General features: G+C 34.1%; 2 protein-coding genes across 2 annotated transcripts; one reads left to right on the forward strand and one right to left on the reverse strand.

The window, feature by feature from the left end:
• Positions 1 to 1451: 1451 nt before the first annotated feature.
• On the forward strand, positions 1452 to 11978 carry LOC141651451 (uncharacterized). The gene is made up of 3 exons (XM_074459165.1): positions 1452 to 2007; positions 2124 to 2540; positions 11758 to 11978. Exons 1-3 carry the CDS (start codon positions 1452 to 1454, stop codon positions 11976 to 11978), a joined length of 1194 nt encoding a protein of 397 aa, XP_074315266.1.
• A 617-nt stretch (positions 11979 to 12595) lies between these two features.
• On the reverse strand, positions 12596 to 13959 carry LOC141651452 (uncharacterized). The gene is made up of 3 exons (XM_074459166.1): positions 13519 to 13959; positions 13216 to 13420; positions 12596 to 12978 (listed from the first exon to the last, which is right to left on the reverse strand). The coding sequence occupies exons 1-3, from the start codon at positions 13957 to 13959 to the stop codon at positions 12596 to 12598; spliced, it is 1029 nt and encodes a 342-aa protein (XP_074315267.1).
• Positions 13960 to 18957: the final 4998 nt, after the last annotated feature.

Below are 18957 nucleotides of genomic sequence, written 5' to 3' on the forward strand. Positions count from 1 at the left end.
TGACCTTCGAGTCGGGAGGCTTATGGGAGTACCTTTGTTTAGTGGTGGTTTGAACTTCGGGGACGAAGTTCCTTTTAAGGAGGGAAGACTGTAATACTCCGTATTTATAGTCTTGGGGTACTCTATCAGTAGTAGGCCTTACTCGTCGAGTAAGGGTAAGTGGCGAAGCAAAATAGTTTCGACTGTTGGGCACTCGATCGAGTAGTGGGGCACTCGATCGAGTAGGTACTCGATCGAGTACCTTGGGTACTCGATCGAGTGTCCAGGTTTCTGACGGGGAGTTTTTCGGGTTTTGTTAATTATGCGATTAGGGTATTTAAACATAATCGTCGTTGTTTTAATTCACTTTTACCAAAACCTAAAACCTGTTTAAGAGAGAAAGCAGTCAGTCATCTTCCTAATCGCATCCTTAACAATTCCCGGAGTTCAGACGGTCAGTTCGTGTCGTAGTTCGTGTCGTTGGATTCCTTGCGTCGAGGGTAAGCTTTTAATATAATTTATATAATGTTTTGCTAGGTTTGGTTAAACCCTAATTTAGGATTTGGGGGTTTTATGAATAGTAAGTAATTGGTAGTCTTTATGTGTTATATGTTAGGAGGAGAATTCGTAGAAGAGGCGTTTTGAGACAGCTGTAGATACCGTCTGCGTGTTGTGCTTTCCAGGTAGGATTTCCTACTCAGTATTAGTCCCATAATGGGATATTGGTGATGTGCTGTAATTAGTTGTTTGATATGAAGATTGTGATTGTGATTGTGATTGTGATTGTGATTGTGATTGTGATTGGTTTCTATGGCTCTCGAGATGCGTTCTCGGCTGAGTGGGGTCACTTGCGGGAGTGATCTCACGCCCTAGTTTCGCCCTTCGTGGAACCCGCCACGAAAGGGGATGTGCACATTAATGGACAGGGTTATCGCTCGTATGATGAGCGGGGCTTAGGTGGGAACGGCTGCGGTCCCCCACTGGCAGGGCTGGTCCAGTGGACAGTCAGTATTGAGATGATGGGAGTTGGTGGTGGGTGTGTGTGTGTGTTCAGCTGTCTGTTTGTCTTATTGTTGTTATCTATATTGATTGTGTGATTAGTACTGACCCCGGTGTTGTTTTGTAAAACCTGCGGTGATCCATTCGGGGATGGTGAGCAGATATTGAACAGGTATAGAGATGATACTGGGATAGCTGGGATGGCCACGACATGACGATAGAGTCTTCCGCTGTAGTCTAGTTTTTATTTACTTTTCGATTGAGAAAGATGATTTGGAATAATGTATTGTACTTTCAGTTTGGTTTCGAGGATTGTACTTATTCATTAAATTACTTATAATAAATGTTGTTTCTGTTTTGTCTATTTGATTATCATACCTCGGGCAACCGAGATGGTGATGTCTTCATACCTGAGTGGTCCTGGTAAGGCACTCGGAGTATGGGGGTGTTACAATGGCGCTATTAAGCTCGATATGAAAAAAACTTTTGATAGAGTATCATGGCCATTCTTATTCAAAGTTCTTAAGTGTTATGGATTCCCAAAGGTATTTAGAAAGCTTATCAAAGCCTGTGTCAAAACTGTTTCGTTGCAAGTTCTTATTAATGATACTCCTTCCAGTCGTATCTTTCTTCAATGTGGGTTGCGACAAGGTGACCCAATTTCGCCATACCTGTTTATCCTCTGCATGGAAATTTTGTCTCTTATGATTACCAAAGCTGAAACAAATGGTCTTATTGAAGGTATCAAGCTCTCACGGCAGAGCCCAGCTATTTCTCATCTTTTATATGTTGATGACTCGCTCTTGTGCCTCCGTCTTACATCTGCGAGTTGGGAATCTCTGAGAAGCATTTTGAATAACTTCAGCTCTATTTCGGGTCAAATGATTAATCATCAAAAATCTTATACCAAATTCAGTCCCAATACTTCGTCCGACTTTAAGGAGAATATTCTTGATATTATACAAGTCCACCAAAACAGAACTTCGGTCTATATCTTGGCATCCCAGTTGATTTGGGAGGAAGAAAAACGTCTGCTTTTCAGTTTCTCTTAAACAAGATTTCGACTAAGATATTATCCTGGGGCCCTTCGAATTTTTCACAAGCTGCTAAGCTGATTCTTATTAATTCCATTCTCTTGGCATCAGTTGCTTATGTCGCCTCTGTTCTTCCAATCCCTCAGCAAATCACATCAAAAATCAATTACCTGATTGACATTTTCTGGTGGAAGAAAGCTCATAATAAACATGCCCAACATTGGTTGTCATTTGAACAGTTGCAACTTCCCAAGTCGGATGGTGGTCTTAGATTAAAAAATGCAAGACTTGCTAGTCAAGCTCTTTTGACGAAAAATTTTTGGCGATGCCACCAGCACCCGTCTTTACTTGTTTCCAAAGTTCTTCGCTCGAAATACCATAAATATTTTCCAATTCCAGGCAACATCTCAAAATATTCAGCAACGTCATTTGCCTGGAATGGAGTTGTCAAGACCACTTATTTACTCCATGATGGAATTGCGTGGAAATTTGGAAATGGGAGATCGATTGACCTTAAGAATGATGCATGTATTTTGGGTAATAAACCATCTTTTAAATCGCAGATGCCGCCTCCAACAATCACTTTTGATGATATTTTCCTAGATTAGACTGACTGGAACAATAAGGTAATTTTCCAAGTCTTTACAAAAACATCAACAAAAAGTATTTGTTCCTTAGATATTCCTCGTCAACCTATGGATGATTATATTTATTGGGAATTTACGGAAGATAGATTGTACTCGACATGCTCTGGTTACTCGTTTCTTCTTGGGAAAAATCAACTTGCAGCTTCTTCTACTTTGCATATATGTTCTGATTTCCAGTGGAATTTGATGTAACACCCGTCATTTTTCTAATTTGAAATTCATATTTTATCTCTTTTGCGAATTAAGTTATAATGCCTTGGAAATTATTCCAATTAAATTCCTTTCCGCCTTTTTAATTCTTAAAATTGGTAGTCGCATTTATTAAACCTTATTTATAAGATTTAATTTTTATTCTTTCATTTGCGGTTGTGATTTAATTATTTAACTAGTTTTGTGACCCGTGAAATTCACGGGTTCTTTTATTTTTTACTATGATATTTTTAGTGAATCAAATCATAACATTCTACAATATGATTTCATGTTTTAAGACTTCTATAAAATCAAGACAAATTAGTTTTTTTGTACAATAGTTTTATGTAAAATCAGAAACTAAAGTGTTATATAGTAAATACTTTTATCAAAACCATGTCATTATTTGACGTTCTTTTATGAGGGTTTTAAATGGTAAGTGGTGTTACTCAAATCCTTTTACGTGCTTTGTGATATGTCAAATATGCGCAAATGGAAGCTGATTAAAATCAATTAATAATACATGTATTCGCATAATCGAAAACTGAAGTAACTCAATGGAAGCTGATTAAAATCAATTAATAATACAGGTATTCGCATAATCACATTACATGAAACCATAATATTATCAAACAAAGATCGCCAAACATGCAACACCCTCACTAATTAGATATTAAAATTTTATCAACAAATCCGAAATTAATATAAAACACACGATTAGAATTGTTGTGACAAAAACTAACATTTCACAGCACCCATAATATTGTAGCTAGTACTATAATAAATTGTGGAACTAAGAATTTGAAAGGAGCAACTCGTAATAATTGGATCATTAAGTCCCTATACATCATCCATTAAACAATATTAAGCAAAAATGTGCTTTGACATTTCTCCAAATTTTCCACCTTGGAGATTCAACCGTATACTTCAAAATAGATAAACTAAGCATTCCACTCAATCATGTTTTCTATCAAAAGCCATTTTGAATAGGCATGTGTCTCATGTGTATAATTAAAGAAAATGAAAATTAAATTTAAGGTGTACAAAAGAATAATATAGATGTAAATAAACTTTTTAGATTTCTCTCATCTTTATAGTTATTAATAATTGATAATTAATTCACCTCACTAATTTAACATCTAACTCCTTTCTTAAATGATAATTTTTGGGCTTTTCACTCCATTTTTTATGCTACCTATTATCCATGTCAATAAGATTGAGATCCTCACAAATTCAATTTCATTCTATGAGTGTTATTTTTCTAAGGAAAAATGATGATTAAAAAACAACACATATCAAAATAAAGCATACATTTGAAAGTTTTTGAAATACTAATTTTTTTTATGAACCTAAAAACAATTAGTCATTTGCATTCAGTGGTGGAGCTAGGGAGGGGCTAGCAGGGGCGGTCGCCCCCCCTGGCGGATGAAATTTTCGAAGTTTTTAGTTAAATTTTTTGAAATTTTTTCGGGATGCCTTATGAAATTAGTCGTTCGCCCCCCCTAAAATTTTTCGCCCCCCTAAGTTCAAATCCTGGCTCCGCCACTGTTTACATTCATGTTGTCAATCTTATAATTAGTTTATAATATAGTATTGAGTCGAATGAATAGAGTATTTGTTTAAGTAATTCTAATATTTATCTTCTTAGTCTTCTTTCTTCAATAAACCATCCCTACATAAAAAAATCACTTAGTCATTAATTTTTGTTATTAATTTAAGTTTCTCTTAAATAATGGAAGAAAGATGACATTGAGTCTAAAGATGTAAGTATATTTACCTTTGAATAGCACAACACCACAAATCTCAATATCCCTAAATAAGAAATAAACAACAAATATGTGAGGTTAAAAATGTGATGTACTTCATAACCAATGGAAAATAAAATAAATAAATGAATTCTTAATTTAAAACCTTAATACATTTACCTTGATGCTGATATAATGATAAAAAAAAAGTTAGTGACATATACAATTCTTTTCGCGATAGCGGTACAAAAATATTTACTTAAATGTTGTCTCACAAATGTTGTCTTCCGTCAAAAACTTATAGTCAATCTTGTAGTTAGTTTATAATATAGTATTGAGTGGAATGAAGGGAGTAGTTGTTTAAGCAATTCTAATATTTTCTTTCTCCATATAGTATTTTTCTCCAATGAACCATCTCTAGGGAAAAAAAAGGACAAAATCCATCGAGTAATTAATAAGAAATAAAATGGTGAAATTTGATTTACGTGATATTAATCTTATCGTTATTAATTTAAGTTTTTATTTAAATAATAATAGAAAAAGGGCATTGAGCCATAAAGATGTAAGTATATTTATTTACCTTCGAATAGCACAATACCACAAATCTTGATAGTTCCTACATAAGAAAGTTTTAAAAAGTGATGAGCAACTAATTGAACTTTAAAACAAATAAATGAATTTTTATTTTAAAACCTTAATACATTTACCAAACCTTAATACATTTACCTACCACAAATCTTGATAGTTCCTACATAAGAAAGTTTTAAAACGTGATGAGCATTTCATAACCAATGGAACTTAAAAATAAATTATTAAATTATTAATTTAAAACCTTAATACATTTACCTTACCTTGATGTTGATATACTGATAAGATTTAAAAAAGACTATTTACATATAGAACTACGATTTTATTGGCGATGAGGGCAAAAAAATATTGGCGTGAAATTTGGCTCACAAATGTTATCTTACATCGAACATTTATATCCAATTGAGGATGCATGTTATGACTTTTGGGTGTCTTTTTATTATTATCATCAAATTTAATATATATAATAATTATGTAGTAAGGTTTTAGGACTTTTGAGCATTCTTTTTCATTATTAGCAAATTTAATATAAACATAAATATGGAGTAAGGAGAAATGAAATGTTAAAGGTTTCCTTTAATTTTTATTTTATTTTTATTTTTTTGTTGACAAAAGCCACCTTGTTTAATGTTAAATATGTTATTATTTACTCTTAATATAACAAAATATTTATTTTTTTAATAAACGGAGTAAATTAGAATTATGTGATATTTGTTTGTTGCTTAAAATATTCTAACAATAAACGTCGAAATTTAAAATTTAATATGAATTTTGATTTTAATTGTTGTTTAATTTATCTACAAGCTTAAAAGTCCAAAGTATAATATTTGTAATGCTATTTGCATTTAATATTTCTTTCTTTTTTTCTTTTTTACTTTTAAAATTAGAAATAATGATGTAAACTTTGGTGTAAATTTTAATTATAAATTATGAATTATGAAATTTTGATGTAAATTTGAAAGGGATATATAAATTTTGGAAAAAAAATATATTTAAATTAATGTCATACAATAATAAGTTGATGATTTATACCACATTAACTCGCCATGTCATATTAAAATTTGACATGTCATGTGTAGTAAGTGACGTGGCTTTTTGGTAGTGTAAGGTGGCATTTATGACGTGGCATTTTAAGTTCTCCTTTTAATAGTATTATATAGATCTATTCTGTTCTTGGTCGATTAATTTGTCTGATTTCTAATATAGACCGACTTTTATTTCAATGAACGTTTAAGATAAAAATTTCGGAAATTACGGTCTTGACGCCTAAGTCTTGCCGTGAGGATTTATGTGAATTACTACATCTTTGTTTTTATTTCTTTCCACCTCATTATGGCAAATTGAAATCATTCCTTTATATCACTTTGTGATTTGATCATTTAAGGAAACAATCTCTTGTTCCCTTTTTTATTTACCGTGTTTTTGGAAGTAGAAATAATTGCCTAATCATTATTATTTTTCTTACCAATTCATATCATCCTTCATTATTTCACTCATTCATATTTTACGACAAATAAGAAGAAAAACATCGCTCTTTTGCTCTCCAATTTTCAGCCGTGAATTTTGAAGACTCAAACCATATTTGTTCATATTTTCATCCTCTTATTCATCCTATTTCAAGGGTAATATGATTACCCTTTAACTCCTCCTTTTAGTTAACTTTTATATGGTTTCACCATATATTTATATTCTTTTTGTAGGTCACAAAGGAGATCCATATAAGGACGAATATCTTATTGACTCGGATTGCAATTAGAGGTAACGCGTGATGGTTGACTCGACATTTCATTTTGTTTGATGAGTAGTTGCATGTATTATGTAATTTTTTTTGTTTTATTATAATTTTAATGACTACTATGATTTCAAAAGCTTGTCAAATTGATATCGTTTTTATTAATGTTATTATTATTTTATTTCGGCTCAATTATATTATTATTATAAATCAATTTCGAAAATTTTAATATTTTGATAATTTGGTCCTTTGGATTAATTCGAGATGTTTGATAATAAATTTCATGTTCTTAAACTTTATTTAGCATTTGTTCTTATAATTTCATTATTTCGGCCAAAATAGACTTAATTATGCTTTAAATTATTTTCTTCACTTAAGAATTACGAAAAATATATTTTTGACTCTCATTATTCATTTTAGAAAGATATATATTTTTGTGTAAATTATTCTGGTCGAAAAGTGTTTTTAATTGTTTAAATCGTGTTTTGTGGTTTTATCATTTTATCGGTTTTTATTACGTTTTAATTATCAAATGAAGTGATAAATTCATGAAATTTTATATATTGGCACGGGATGATATAAAAAGAGCTCGTGTAAATTTTAGTGATTTTTAAAGTTGAAATCGATTTTATAAGGTAATTACTACTTTCGGTTAAACTGAGTAATATTTGGATAAAACCAGATTTTTAAGAAAGGGTATTTTGATCATTTAACATATAATTCCAGAATGTGTAAGAAGCCTATCTGGATATAAGCTATTAGATAAAATTATTTTATTTATTTAATAAATGATTTAGTATTAAAATGAGTTTACCCGATTTAGAAATAAACTATTTATTTACTATTTATATCTTTCCTAAAAAAAATTATTACTTTGTTATTTACTACTAAGTTAATGAAATGTATTTATGAAACGTCCTTATGGAATTTGTTATATTCATCCCGAGCCAATATTAGCTATTTTGATATATTAAGTAGTTTAATGGTTTCTATTTTTATTAATTAATATTTTTAGTATATTACTACTTTTAGTAACCTTTTATATTTATCAAGTTTCTATTTTTAGAATATTACTATTTTTATGAGGTTTACATTTTAAGGATGTCCCATTCTAAGAATGTTTCTGTTTTAAGAAAGTCTCTATTTTGAGGAAGTCACTATTTCAAGAATGTTTCTACTTTAAGAAAGTTTCCACTTTTGAAAAGTTATTATATTTGGAAGTTACTATTTTTGGAAAGTTTCCTTTTAAGGAATTTGAATAAAGAATACCATTTGAAATGGATTTAAATAACTTATGGAATAAGTAAGGTGTAAGGTTTAGAATAATAAGCTTAGATATACGGTTTTGCCACCAGCTATAGAACTGATTCACTTATGGTTGGAGTAGTGGTTGAACTGGGTGTAAAGATAATCCCAGGAGATATGTACATAGCTTAGACTAGAACCTCGCACTACGTGGTAAGACGCCGTCCTATTATAGTTGAGTAGCCTAGTTAGAGAACTTGGAGTTGGTTACCGACGGCATGACACTGAGCCTTGAAAATTTGGAGTTGGTCACCGACGGCGTAACACTGGGTTCTCAAAGCTAGTTTGGTACTTCGGTACTTTAGTATATCCCGAGTGAAAATCTAAACTAAGTCACTAAGCTAATTTCCATAAGAAGAATTGAGATATTGTTTCACTCTACCTTCTCTACCTTTTGATTATGAGTTTAAAATACTTATCTTATTTATTTATGCTTTTAACTTATGTTGATATATTAATGTTTTAAGTTTATAATTACTTTGATATATTAGCATTGCTTTTTCAACTTAATGAAATGTGGTTGGGAGAACGCCTGAGTTACTCCCCACTGATTGTGGTTGTTATGTATATAACATGACAGGTTTTAGATTTTGTCGGGGTTCAAGTGAGAGCTAGCGAGTAGTAGATCCTACTCTTTTATTTTATTTATGTTGGATTTGTTAAACACTTTTGAGGTTTTAATTTTTAGCCCTTTTTAGCAAAAGTGGCATTTGTATTGACTTACCATTTTGGAAATGTTCCCTTGAATTATATTTATAATAATTCAAGTTTGAGTTTTAGTTTATCATTGTGTATTTAATCCCATTCAACAGTGATTCCGCCACTGTTTTGCACTAGATTTTATAGGGGATTACATTTGATCTGGAAACTCCCATGTCAGCCTCATATCAAGATTTTTCTTTGGAAAATCACTCATCAAATTTTACCAACAGCTGACATGCTAATTAGAAGGGGCCTGGTTGTTAACCCTTCTTGTTATTTTTGTCATCTGGCTTCTGAAAATATGGCACACCTGTTTCCGTGACTGCGACGTACTTAAACATGTTTGGTTTGCTAGCTATCTTGGTATTCGAACTGATCAGGTAGCCAACTTACCCTTTCTTCCATGGTTTCAAAACTTCTTGAGATATTTAACCCGAACAGACTCGGATATAGCTGGTACAATATTGCAATTTTCTCTCCTCCTTTTTGCTATCTGGAAGCATAGAGACAATGTAATATTTCGTAATTACCTTGTGAATCCCGTTGCCATTTTACAAGAGTTCGATATGCTTTTCAAACAGCAACATTATTTTATAGCCCGCTTTACTGGGAATGAGCACGGTCCTTCTAAACAAGCTGATTCCAGCCCTCGTCTCTATTCACTACATCTCTTTCAGCAATGCTTTAGAATTGATGTGGTTTTCAACAAACCGAGTCGGACTTGCTCCTTTCGAATCCGCTGCAACAACCAAATCACTCATGAAGTTCTTCTTTGTTTCTGTTATTCTCATCTTGAAGCTACCACTATCGCTTTACTAGAAGCTATGACTCATGCCTCCTCTTATAGGCTGCAGAATGTGCTGTTCAGAATCAGCAACACACGGCTTTTCCAGTTGCTTACTAAAAGTGACGGGTCTAAAGTCCCTATAACTAGGGCTGAGCAAAACCGTATACTCGATTCGGTTTTCAAAATCATATCGGGTATACGGTTTTTAAAACACCATTTTTTGGGTTCCGGATACGATACGGTTTAACCGGGTATATGGTTTTTGGGTACCCGGTTAAACCGTATATATGAAATCCGGATACCCGGATACGGTTTCTCTGATTTTCTGTAAAATGCGATTTAAAAAAATGAAGTGTGAAGAAGTCAGTAGCAGAGACTAGCGATGTAACCCTTCTTCTTTGTCTGCCTTCCAATTTCAAAACTCAAATTAATCAAATCCGTAGAACAAACCAGAGTGAAGATAACAAAAAGGCGAGACACAACAGATTACACAAAAAATAATCGAAATCGAAATAGATTAAAACCTAATCACAACCGATTTCCCAAAACGAAAATCATGAACAACAAAAATCAAACAAAAATACAAAAAAATCAAACGAAAATCAAACAAAAAGTAAAGCAAAAATAATCAAAAAAAAAAAAAGGTTTTCAAACGAAAATTAAAATTAGACAATGAATCTTGATAGAGTAACGATTAGTGCAACAGATCTGAATTGGGTTGTTCGAAAGAAGGGGAAAATAGATTGTTTGAAAGGAGGAGGAATTGGGGATCGAAAGTTTGAAATTAGGGTTAGAGAATATATGAAAGGAGGTGGCGCAAATGAAGAGGTGTAACTTGTAAGTGTGATTTGTGAGTTGTTAGAATGTTAGACGGTGTGTAGTCTATGGTGTGATATGTTTTTTTTTTTTTAATAAAAATCAAAACGGGGTTAAAACCGTATATCCGATTTTCATTTTCGCCGACCCGAATACGAAACGGTTTTTGGAAAACCGTATCGTGTATACGGATTTTCGTATCGTATATACGAAAAACCGTATAATAAGAACCGTGTACCGTATCGTATCCGTATAAAAAAAACGTATTGTATTTTTTTGCTCAGCCCTACCTATAACTGTTTTTAGTAGTATTAGTCTTATTAAATTTTTTCTTACTAGTAATGAAACCTCGTATGTTACTAGTTTTATGTAATTTGTTTTTGATATACATATATAATGCTAGTACACATTTGTAAAAAAAAAAAAAAAAAAAAAAAAAAAGGTTTGCTCTCTTGTGCTCCTTAACTTTTCACTTTTCTAAGTTGTACCCTCACGTATCACAGAATACTAATTGTGCCCCTGAGTTCAATTAGTAATTCTCTGTTGTAACTAAACTACCATATTCCGTCAATGTTAGGCGTTAACTGCCAACAAGGCACCGTTAAGTAGCCAACATGGCTTTTCTTTCCCCTTTTTCTTTCTTATATTTCCTCCATAAGCTTTTCCCCCCATTTTTTCCAATTTTTCCCTCCATTATTTCCCTTATATAACCACTCATCCCTCAATCTTTTTTCATTAATACTCCAATATTCTTCACCCTCCTTTACTTTTCTCATAATTTCCTACTCCCTCCCTTCCACACCAAAGGTTACATTGACTTTATCACACTTTTCGAGGCGCATTTTGTAACGTGATTATCGTTAGTTACACATTATAAAATTGTGATATTCTTATAGCATTCATTACGATAAATCCAACAGATCTCACATGAGTATATTTTCTCTTGTATGTTACAAATAATATCAAATATTCTCTACAGACATAAATAGTGCCAAAAAGTCAATGTAACCTTTGGTCTGGATGGGAGGGAGTATAATTTTTCATCTCAACATTCTAATGTCTTCTTCATCTAGCAAATGGAGAAGAAATGACTCAATTGAAGACCTCGAATTTCGAAACCAAAGTTGCAATTTCTGTGGAAGGAATGCGGTTTTAAAGATATCGGATTCAACATCGAATCCCCTAAAAGCGTATTTCAAATGTCTTGATTGCGACAAATTTGTTATGTGGCTAGGTGATGAACATGTTATTAAGAAAAAAACTGTGGGAAGGATTAATGGTTATGAAGATGAAGAGTTCATGGGATTAAAGATGAAGAATGAAGAAGTACTTAAATTTAAGCTTAATGGGTTGAAGATGAAGTTTGAAGAAGTTTCTACCTTCATGAAGTTTATGTTTATGCTTAATGCTCTATTTTTCATCTTTATTGTAGTAGTTGTGGTGCTTAAAATGTAAAACCTTGAAATTAAATGGAAGTTTGAAGAAGTTGTTATTCCAATTAAAACTTGTACTGTTATATTCAATGGAAGGTTTGCATCATTTAACCAAAATAAGGCAATGTTTACAAAAAAAGGCTGCAAGTTTGCATACACATAGCAGCACATTTGGCACAAAATAGATGCAATGTTTGACCCTTAATTGTTCAATAACTAAACATGAAAAAAAAGGTAGTTCACGGATTGAGAATTTCTTGCATTGAAGCTCCATTCAATCCCACAAAAAGATGGTTCTTTCTTCAGAAACTAGTTACCTGCCTTCCTCTTTTTCCCTTTGTTTTGGTTTCCTTCCCCTCTCTCAGTGACTTGGCTTTGGCTTCCTTCCCCTCTGTTAGTGACAATGACTTGGCTGCTCCTTGTTTGTATTGTCAACTGATGCTGCTGCTGCTACTGCTACTTCTCTTTGGCTGTGAACCCTCATTTGCACGTCTTGGAGTTATGGCCAAAACATCCACATTTCTTACACTTGACTCTGATTGACTTCTTCCCCTTTCTTTTTTAACCTGCTTCTCTGGATGGTCTGCCTATGGACCTCTTCCGTGTTGGAGGTTCCAATCTTGGGCTATCCATTATTAGTCATTGCTCAGAATCTGGTATAGATAGAATGGATAAACCACATGCAGCCTTATACCTAGCCACTGAGAACCAGTCACTCACATATGCCTCAGGTTTCCTGTTGGCAGTTATAATGGCACGGATTGCATGCTTGCAGGGTATTCCATTGATCTGCCACTGACCACATTTGCAGGTTCTATTGGTCAGGGAGACAGGTAAGTAAGTCCTCCCATCACGAACCTCATAGCATGCTTTGGCAGAGGATGAAAAGGCTTCACAAAACCTGGATTCTTTCTTAAGCACTCCCAGTCTATCCCTGATGTTAGGACATATCCCATCATCAGGCCATGATTCAGCAACATGTTGTCTGGTTGCATGTCTTACCATAGAAATTCTTCTAATACCTGTAATGGGTGGACAATCAGAGCTAGTTCACAGAATAACAACATAGAATAATAATAAGCTAAGCCAGTAGTTTGGTGTGATTGTTACCTTCAAGAAGACTGAGCACTGGGTTGTTCCTATGCACTCACAAGGTGTTGTTGAAACTTTCGACAAAGTTTGAGGTGTTTTCATCATTTGACACTCTTGGATCAAACATATACATAGCCTAATGTTCATGATTTCCTAAATCCATGAACCATCTGCCACAACTATGACCTCCATGCTGAACCAAGGAATCAAATGCTTTTTTGAAAACAAAATGGGAGTAAGCATTAACAATTTTCCAGAACAGTTTATGCGTAAGAACCCCAGGGTAGTCTTTTTTGAAGTTTTTACACAAATGTCTTGCACAAAACCTTCTGTAAAATGAAGGCCATACTTGGTCCAATGCTGGCTCAATTCCTTACAGTGATAATACAATACACAAATCATTTGCTTAAGATGCCAAAAAAATATTACATAAGATGTAACATGTAAAAACCACAAAGTGTATAATTTACCTTCTGCCTATCTGATATGATGGTCCAGTCTTCCCTCCCACTTTCAGAAAGCATTTGCTTAAGATGCCAAAAAAAATTAGACAAGTTTTCCTTGTTCTCAGCTTCAACAACACCAACAGCAACTAAAAATATTTCATTATTTCCATCCACTGCAATGGCTGAAAGTAGTCCACCACCATGATTACCCTTTAAGTGTGTTCCATCCACTCCTATCAAACTCCTACACCCTTCAATTAGTCCCCTAAACTGAGCATTAAATGACACAAACAAGCTTTTAAACTGTAAAGGTTTCTTAGGGGTGTTCATGACAGTCCAAGCACATATTACATAAGAACCAAGGTTAGTCTCCTTTATCATCTCAACATAAGCTGGCAGTAAGGCATAAGATTCATCATGCCCTCCATTAATTAAACTTAAAGCTTTTTCCCTCATTCTGTACATTGTAGAAGTCTTCATAGTAAGCCCATACCTTTCCATAAGTTTTTTTTCAATGCCCTCCCCTGTTATTGCTGGATCTGCTCTAATGTCTTAAAGGAGTTTTTTGGCCACCCACTCACAATTTGCCAATAGGTTATGGTCTGTCACACCAACACAGCCATGGTCTGGGTTCCTGATTGATTTTATAGCCCAAGTGGTTCCATCAATTAGCACACTAGCATGGATTCTCCAATCACAACCAATAGTGGCATACTCTGTTGTGTATCTAGACTTGTCAGCCTTCACCACTATGATATGAAATCCCTCTTGAATGTCAAAGTCCTTCAGAGTGTCTTTAAAATGCTCCTTATCCATGAATAGCATCCATGGCCTAAGCTTAATTGACCCAAACTCCTTATCATCATATATTTCCCCATTGTTCAACATCTTTGCAGCAAAACCCTCTTCCTCAACTGACCACTCTGTAGTCTTGTATGGGTCATATCCATCATCAATTTTGTCAAGAGACGAGATTACAGTGTTATCCTCATTCTCCAAATCAGACAAGTCTTCCTCATCATTCATAGTGTCATTATCAGATGGAATATAAGAATCATCTGACAATGAATCATAATCATCATCACCCTGATTCTCCCCATATTCAATCCTCTTCCTTCTAGTCACTGACTTGCTGCTTGAATTAGCTTGTGTTTCACAAATAGTTTTCACCTTTGGCACAAAAACCCCTTTAAATATAGCAGTTGACTTGGACAATTTGAATCTGGGTTGTTCAACATGTGCTTCACAAGATTTTTGAGTGACTTGAGTTGTTTGAATTGGTTGGGTTGGTTGGATGGGTTGAATGGTTTGGTTGGGTTGGGTGCTTTGAATGGTTAACCTAGGACTTCTTCTTACTGTTGGATTTTGTGATATAAGATGGATAGTTGACTCGGGTTCATTAGATAAGTGAGTCAAGTCTATAGATTGCCCACTCCTCAGTGGTGACATACCATGGTCCTGTCTCTTCCTTGTTGACCTTCTTGGAGAAATTCTGGAATTTTGACTTGTTATCACAGTTGTAACATCATTTGTTACCTTCCTCCTAACATCTAATTTCCTCCTCCCACAACCATTACTACTTGGCCACATTTCCTCCTTTGGTTCATGCTCAGGCTCTTCAATTCCCCTGAGTTTTCTAGCCATTTGCAATACAGTTGAAGGATTTGTACCACAACCAATCCAAATATCAATTTCCTTCTCTCCCTCAAACCTACTAAACATCACCATCAGATCTTTATCATCCAACAATTCAACAGATTTTATCTTAAAACTATGACTGAGTGTTGGATGCCTAGGTAGAGGTGTGACACCCTCATTCATTGCGGAAAAGTAAACACGTAATTCTAGAATAAAACTGCATGGATATGTTTGTAATAGGTTCATTTGGGTAAAAACCTGTAATTTTTAAAACCTGAACCTGTTATAAAGATATCGAAATTGTAAGGGTGTCAAAACATACAAGGTCTAAATAGAAGTTTCATAACATAACCATCGCTAAGGTCACGAATAGCAAAGTTATACAACCAAATGTAAAGAGGGAGATATATGTCCCTAAAATGTATGTGACATAAAAACTCGTATAAGAGTCTCTACAAATGAAACCAAATCTAAGTAAGTCCCAAGGTTACTTTGCTCGCTAGCTCGTCCATGAACCCCATATAAGCATCACCATACCTGTCGATCGCATTTTATACAAATACGAAAGCCACAGTCAGTGGGGAGTAACTCCCGAGTTCTCCCAGCCACGAAATGTCATAATTAATATAACATGTAAACATAAGAATATGAATATGAATAACACCTAACCTTAGCATATAGATGCTAGACAATCGTACTTATCATGTGAACAACAATATAACAACACATAGTCCTAGCATGTGAATACTAGACCGACTCATACTACACTATCATGTGATTCACATAACATCCAGGAATCCAAACTCTATCAACCATAGCCGGCTTGCATCTCACCTTCTATGATTCATAGAATCATCAAACAAGAAAGGACAATATATCTAGAGACAAGCATAAGTTCCTAGTACAGTCAATAATCACTCTGTAACTCGAGTCTATACCACGAGGTAAGGTAAACACCCCAGTCCTAAACCTGCGCAGACCTAGCGACATGCGGAAAACTACCGCATCCAAGACCCATGATAACAACACATGAGTACCCCTAAGGAGTCCACCAAAGGGTTGGCTAGTACTTAAGCTGACTACATACTTCTAAGAGTACGTCAGGAAGTCATACCCTAACTTGGATATAAACCCACCAAGCTAAGACACAAAGGCTATTAAGCGGTGAACATATACTCGTCAAAGACTATAATGGCCTATCTATGACGAAGGCCGAAATACTCACCTAGGACCTAGTCCCAGCTTGAATACTTTAGCCCACGCCACACAAGACAAGTGGGACACCCAATTAACCATAAGAGGGGCAAAGAGTCCAAACTTGCACACACAAATGATCATACACACCCTAGCATATGAAAGGCTACGCAAGAGCATATTCAGCTGACAATCCAACAATATCTCCAATATCAATAATAATCCAAATTCCAGCTAACCAACAGTACCATAATCCATGAGAACAAGCTAAAATGGCAAGGAGGCAACAAGACTCAAGCATAAGGCATCCAAAGCATCCAACTACCAATATGTGAAAAGACAATCATACTCAAAGACAAATCCTCGACCCTAGTTCCGCGACGGGTCATCGGTCAAATCGAGGTCGACGGTTTAAACCTAGCTTGACCAAACTCATTTGGTCAAATTGGCCCAGCTCAGAGTCTTGGTCCATTTTGGCCCACATCACGGAATTTACCACAATGTCATACTCTTGCCATTTTTAATTTCTATCATGTGAAAACTATTGACATAGAGAAAATATGCCAACTTATAAAATAACCAATTCAACGGAAACATTAGCTTAAACAATTTCCTACATGCCAAAATACCAACATACTTCAAAACATGAACCATAGGCCCAAAACATCAAACAATAAACCCAAGACCCGACCCAAAGTGACGGGTAAAAATCCAGGCCGGACCCACCGGGCCTGCCGGGTCAGCCGCGCCCTTTTCCGGGCTGTTTTGGGCGGTTTTTCCTCCTTTTTCCTTTTTCCCACCAAAATCCGTTTCAAGCTCAATTTAATACCATCTCAAGCAACAATAAACAATATTCATTCCGTTTCAACACTTAAACATGTGAAAAATAACATATTTAACAAACTTTAACAACAACAATTCATGTGAAAATTAAAGTTAACATGTTATTAATCACATAAGCATCCAACACATCATAAACAACACTAATGTGACATTAAATCGTCGAGTAACTCGGAATAGTTACCTTAAGCTAGCAAAGAGACAAGTAATAACTTGAGAAAGCTTCTAAAACCCAAAAGTACTCTTCATCTTCAACAACATATGAGTCACCTAACTCATCTTTAAATTCTTCACCTATAAGAACAACAAAAACACAATTATTAAGCTTAAATTCGAAACCCTAAAAAAATAAGACCCGAAACGAAATTGGGGGAAATGAAAATAAATCTTACTAGTAGATGAGGATTGAAGAGAGGATTCCAAATATATAAGTTTTATGCAAATTGATGGAGAAATGAAGGATTTATGGTGGTTTTAGGGATTGTAAGGAGGATTTTTGGTGGGTTTTTGGTGTTTGAGAGAAGGAGGAGATAGATTGAGAATGGAGGAAATGAAAATTGGAAGAGGAGACAAATGGAGGGAGGTTAGGCGGTCCAAATGGGCATGGGGAGGTTGGTCAATTGTTTACGTTTTGGGTTTGCTTCGACGGTAATTAGAAATATTCGTCGAACGCGATTTCCGAGAATATTAAAGTTCTTAAACACGATTTTACTAAAAGATTAAGTACTCATATACCCAACATCCAAACTCGTTTAGCCAACGACCGTAAGAAATGGGAAAATCCCAATATTACGACTTTTATCAGAAATCTATTTAATCAAAGTAAAAGGTTTAAATATAGTTTAAATTACTTTTAAACATTTCTAAACTATCAAAAGTGATTACATTACTTCAAACTAAAATAAAATTATATTTTATCAAATTATTATTATTTCAAATAAATTAATATTAAATTAAAATGGATTAAAATATTACTTTTAAAATATAATAAAGGTCTTCAAATTTACGGGGTGTTACAAGAGGAGCCTTAATCTTCTTTGCCTCATCATAATAATCATTGATAACATCAATTAGTAGGGATCTATCAGTATCGTCAATATTCACATACACACAACGCCCTCTGAAATTCATTTTCAACTTAGTATTCTCCATTCTGCAATAAAAGTACAATAATTCAAATATAATATGCATAAGAAATATAAAAACCCATTTTAAAAACAAAGTTTTGATCTTTTTATGAAACCCTAAATCCTATAAACACAAAGCCCTCTAAAATTCATTTTTAACTTAATATTCACCATTCTACAATAATCAAGTACCATAATTCAAATATAATATATAGATAAGAAACTAAAATACCATATTTTAAAAATAAAGTTTTGATCTTTTTGAAAAACCCTAAATTATAATTGAAAAATTAAAACCTTAATCTATATTAAATATTGATTCAATGGCCACCAAATACATCGAAATTCAGTTTCAAAAACATCAACAAAACAATACACATTATTTGAGATCATCAAATATAAACTACAAATACATATAAATCGTTGAAGGGAAGATCACATACCTCGTAATGAAGAATAAATAGAGCCCAACCGTGTAGTGGAGGAATATCGAGGTATGAAGAATCGCTGATGAGGGTGAAATAGAAAGGAATGGCGTTTCAAGTTTTGCAGGATATTTGGAAGATGAAGAGGTTTCAAAAGGGTTTGAAATGAAATAAAAAGAAGAGTACAGTGGGTGAATGAGATGTATAGGGTTTCCATGTTGGCAGCCAAGTCACGCCTT

The sequence above is a fragment of the Silene latifolia genome, chromosome 4 (assembly GCF_048544455.1).
Source record: "Silene latifolia isolate original U9 population chromosome 4, ASM4854445v1, whole genome shotgun sequence".
Classification (NCBI taxonomy): Eukaryota; Viridiplantae; Streptophyta; class Magnoliopsida; order Caryophyllales; family Caryophyllaceae; genus Silene; species Silene latifolia.

Bases quoted from the DNA above. Each gene is read 5' to 3' on its own strand.
- LOC141651451 (XM_074459165.1), top strand. From the start codon at position 1,452: ATGAAAAAAACTTTTGATAGAGTATCATGGCCATTCTTATTCAAAGTT. The intron at 2,008-2,123 runs GTCTGCTTTTCA...TCTTGGCATCAG, and splicing joins GATTTGGGAGGAAGAAAAAC to TTGCTTATGTCGCCTCTGTT. The intron at 2,541-11,757 runs GTATTTTGGGTA...TTATGTGGCTAG, and splicing joins TGACCTTAAGAATGATGCAT to GTGATGAACATGTTATTAAG.
- LOC141651452 (XM_074459166.1), bottom strand. From the start codon at position 13,959: ATGTACAGAATGAGGGAAAAAGCTTTAAGTTTAATTAATGGAGGGCAT. The intron at 13,421-13,518 runs GTAAATTATACA...TATCACTGTAAG, and splicing joins TCATATCAGATAGGCAGAAG to GAATTGAGCCAGCATTGGAC. The intron at 12,979-13,215 runs GTTCATGGATTT...CACCCATTACAG, and splicing joins GGTCATAGTTGTGGCAGATG to GTATTAGAAGAATTTCTATG.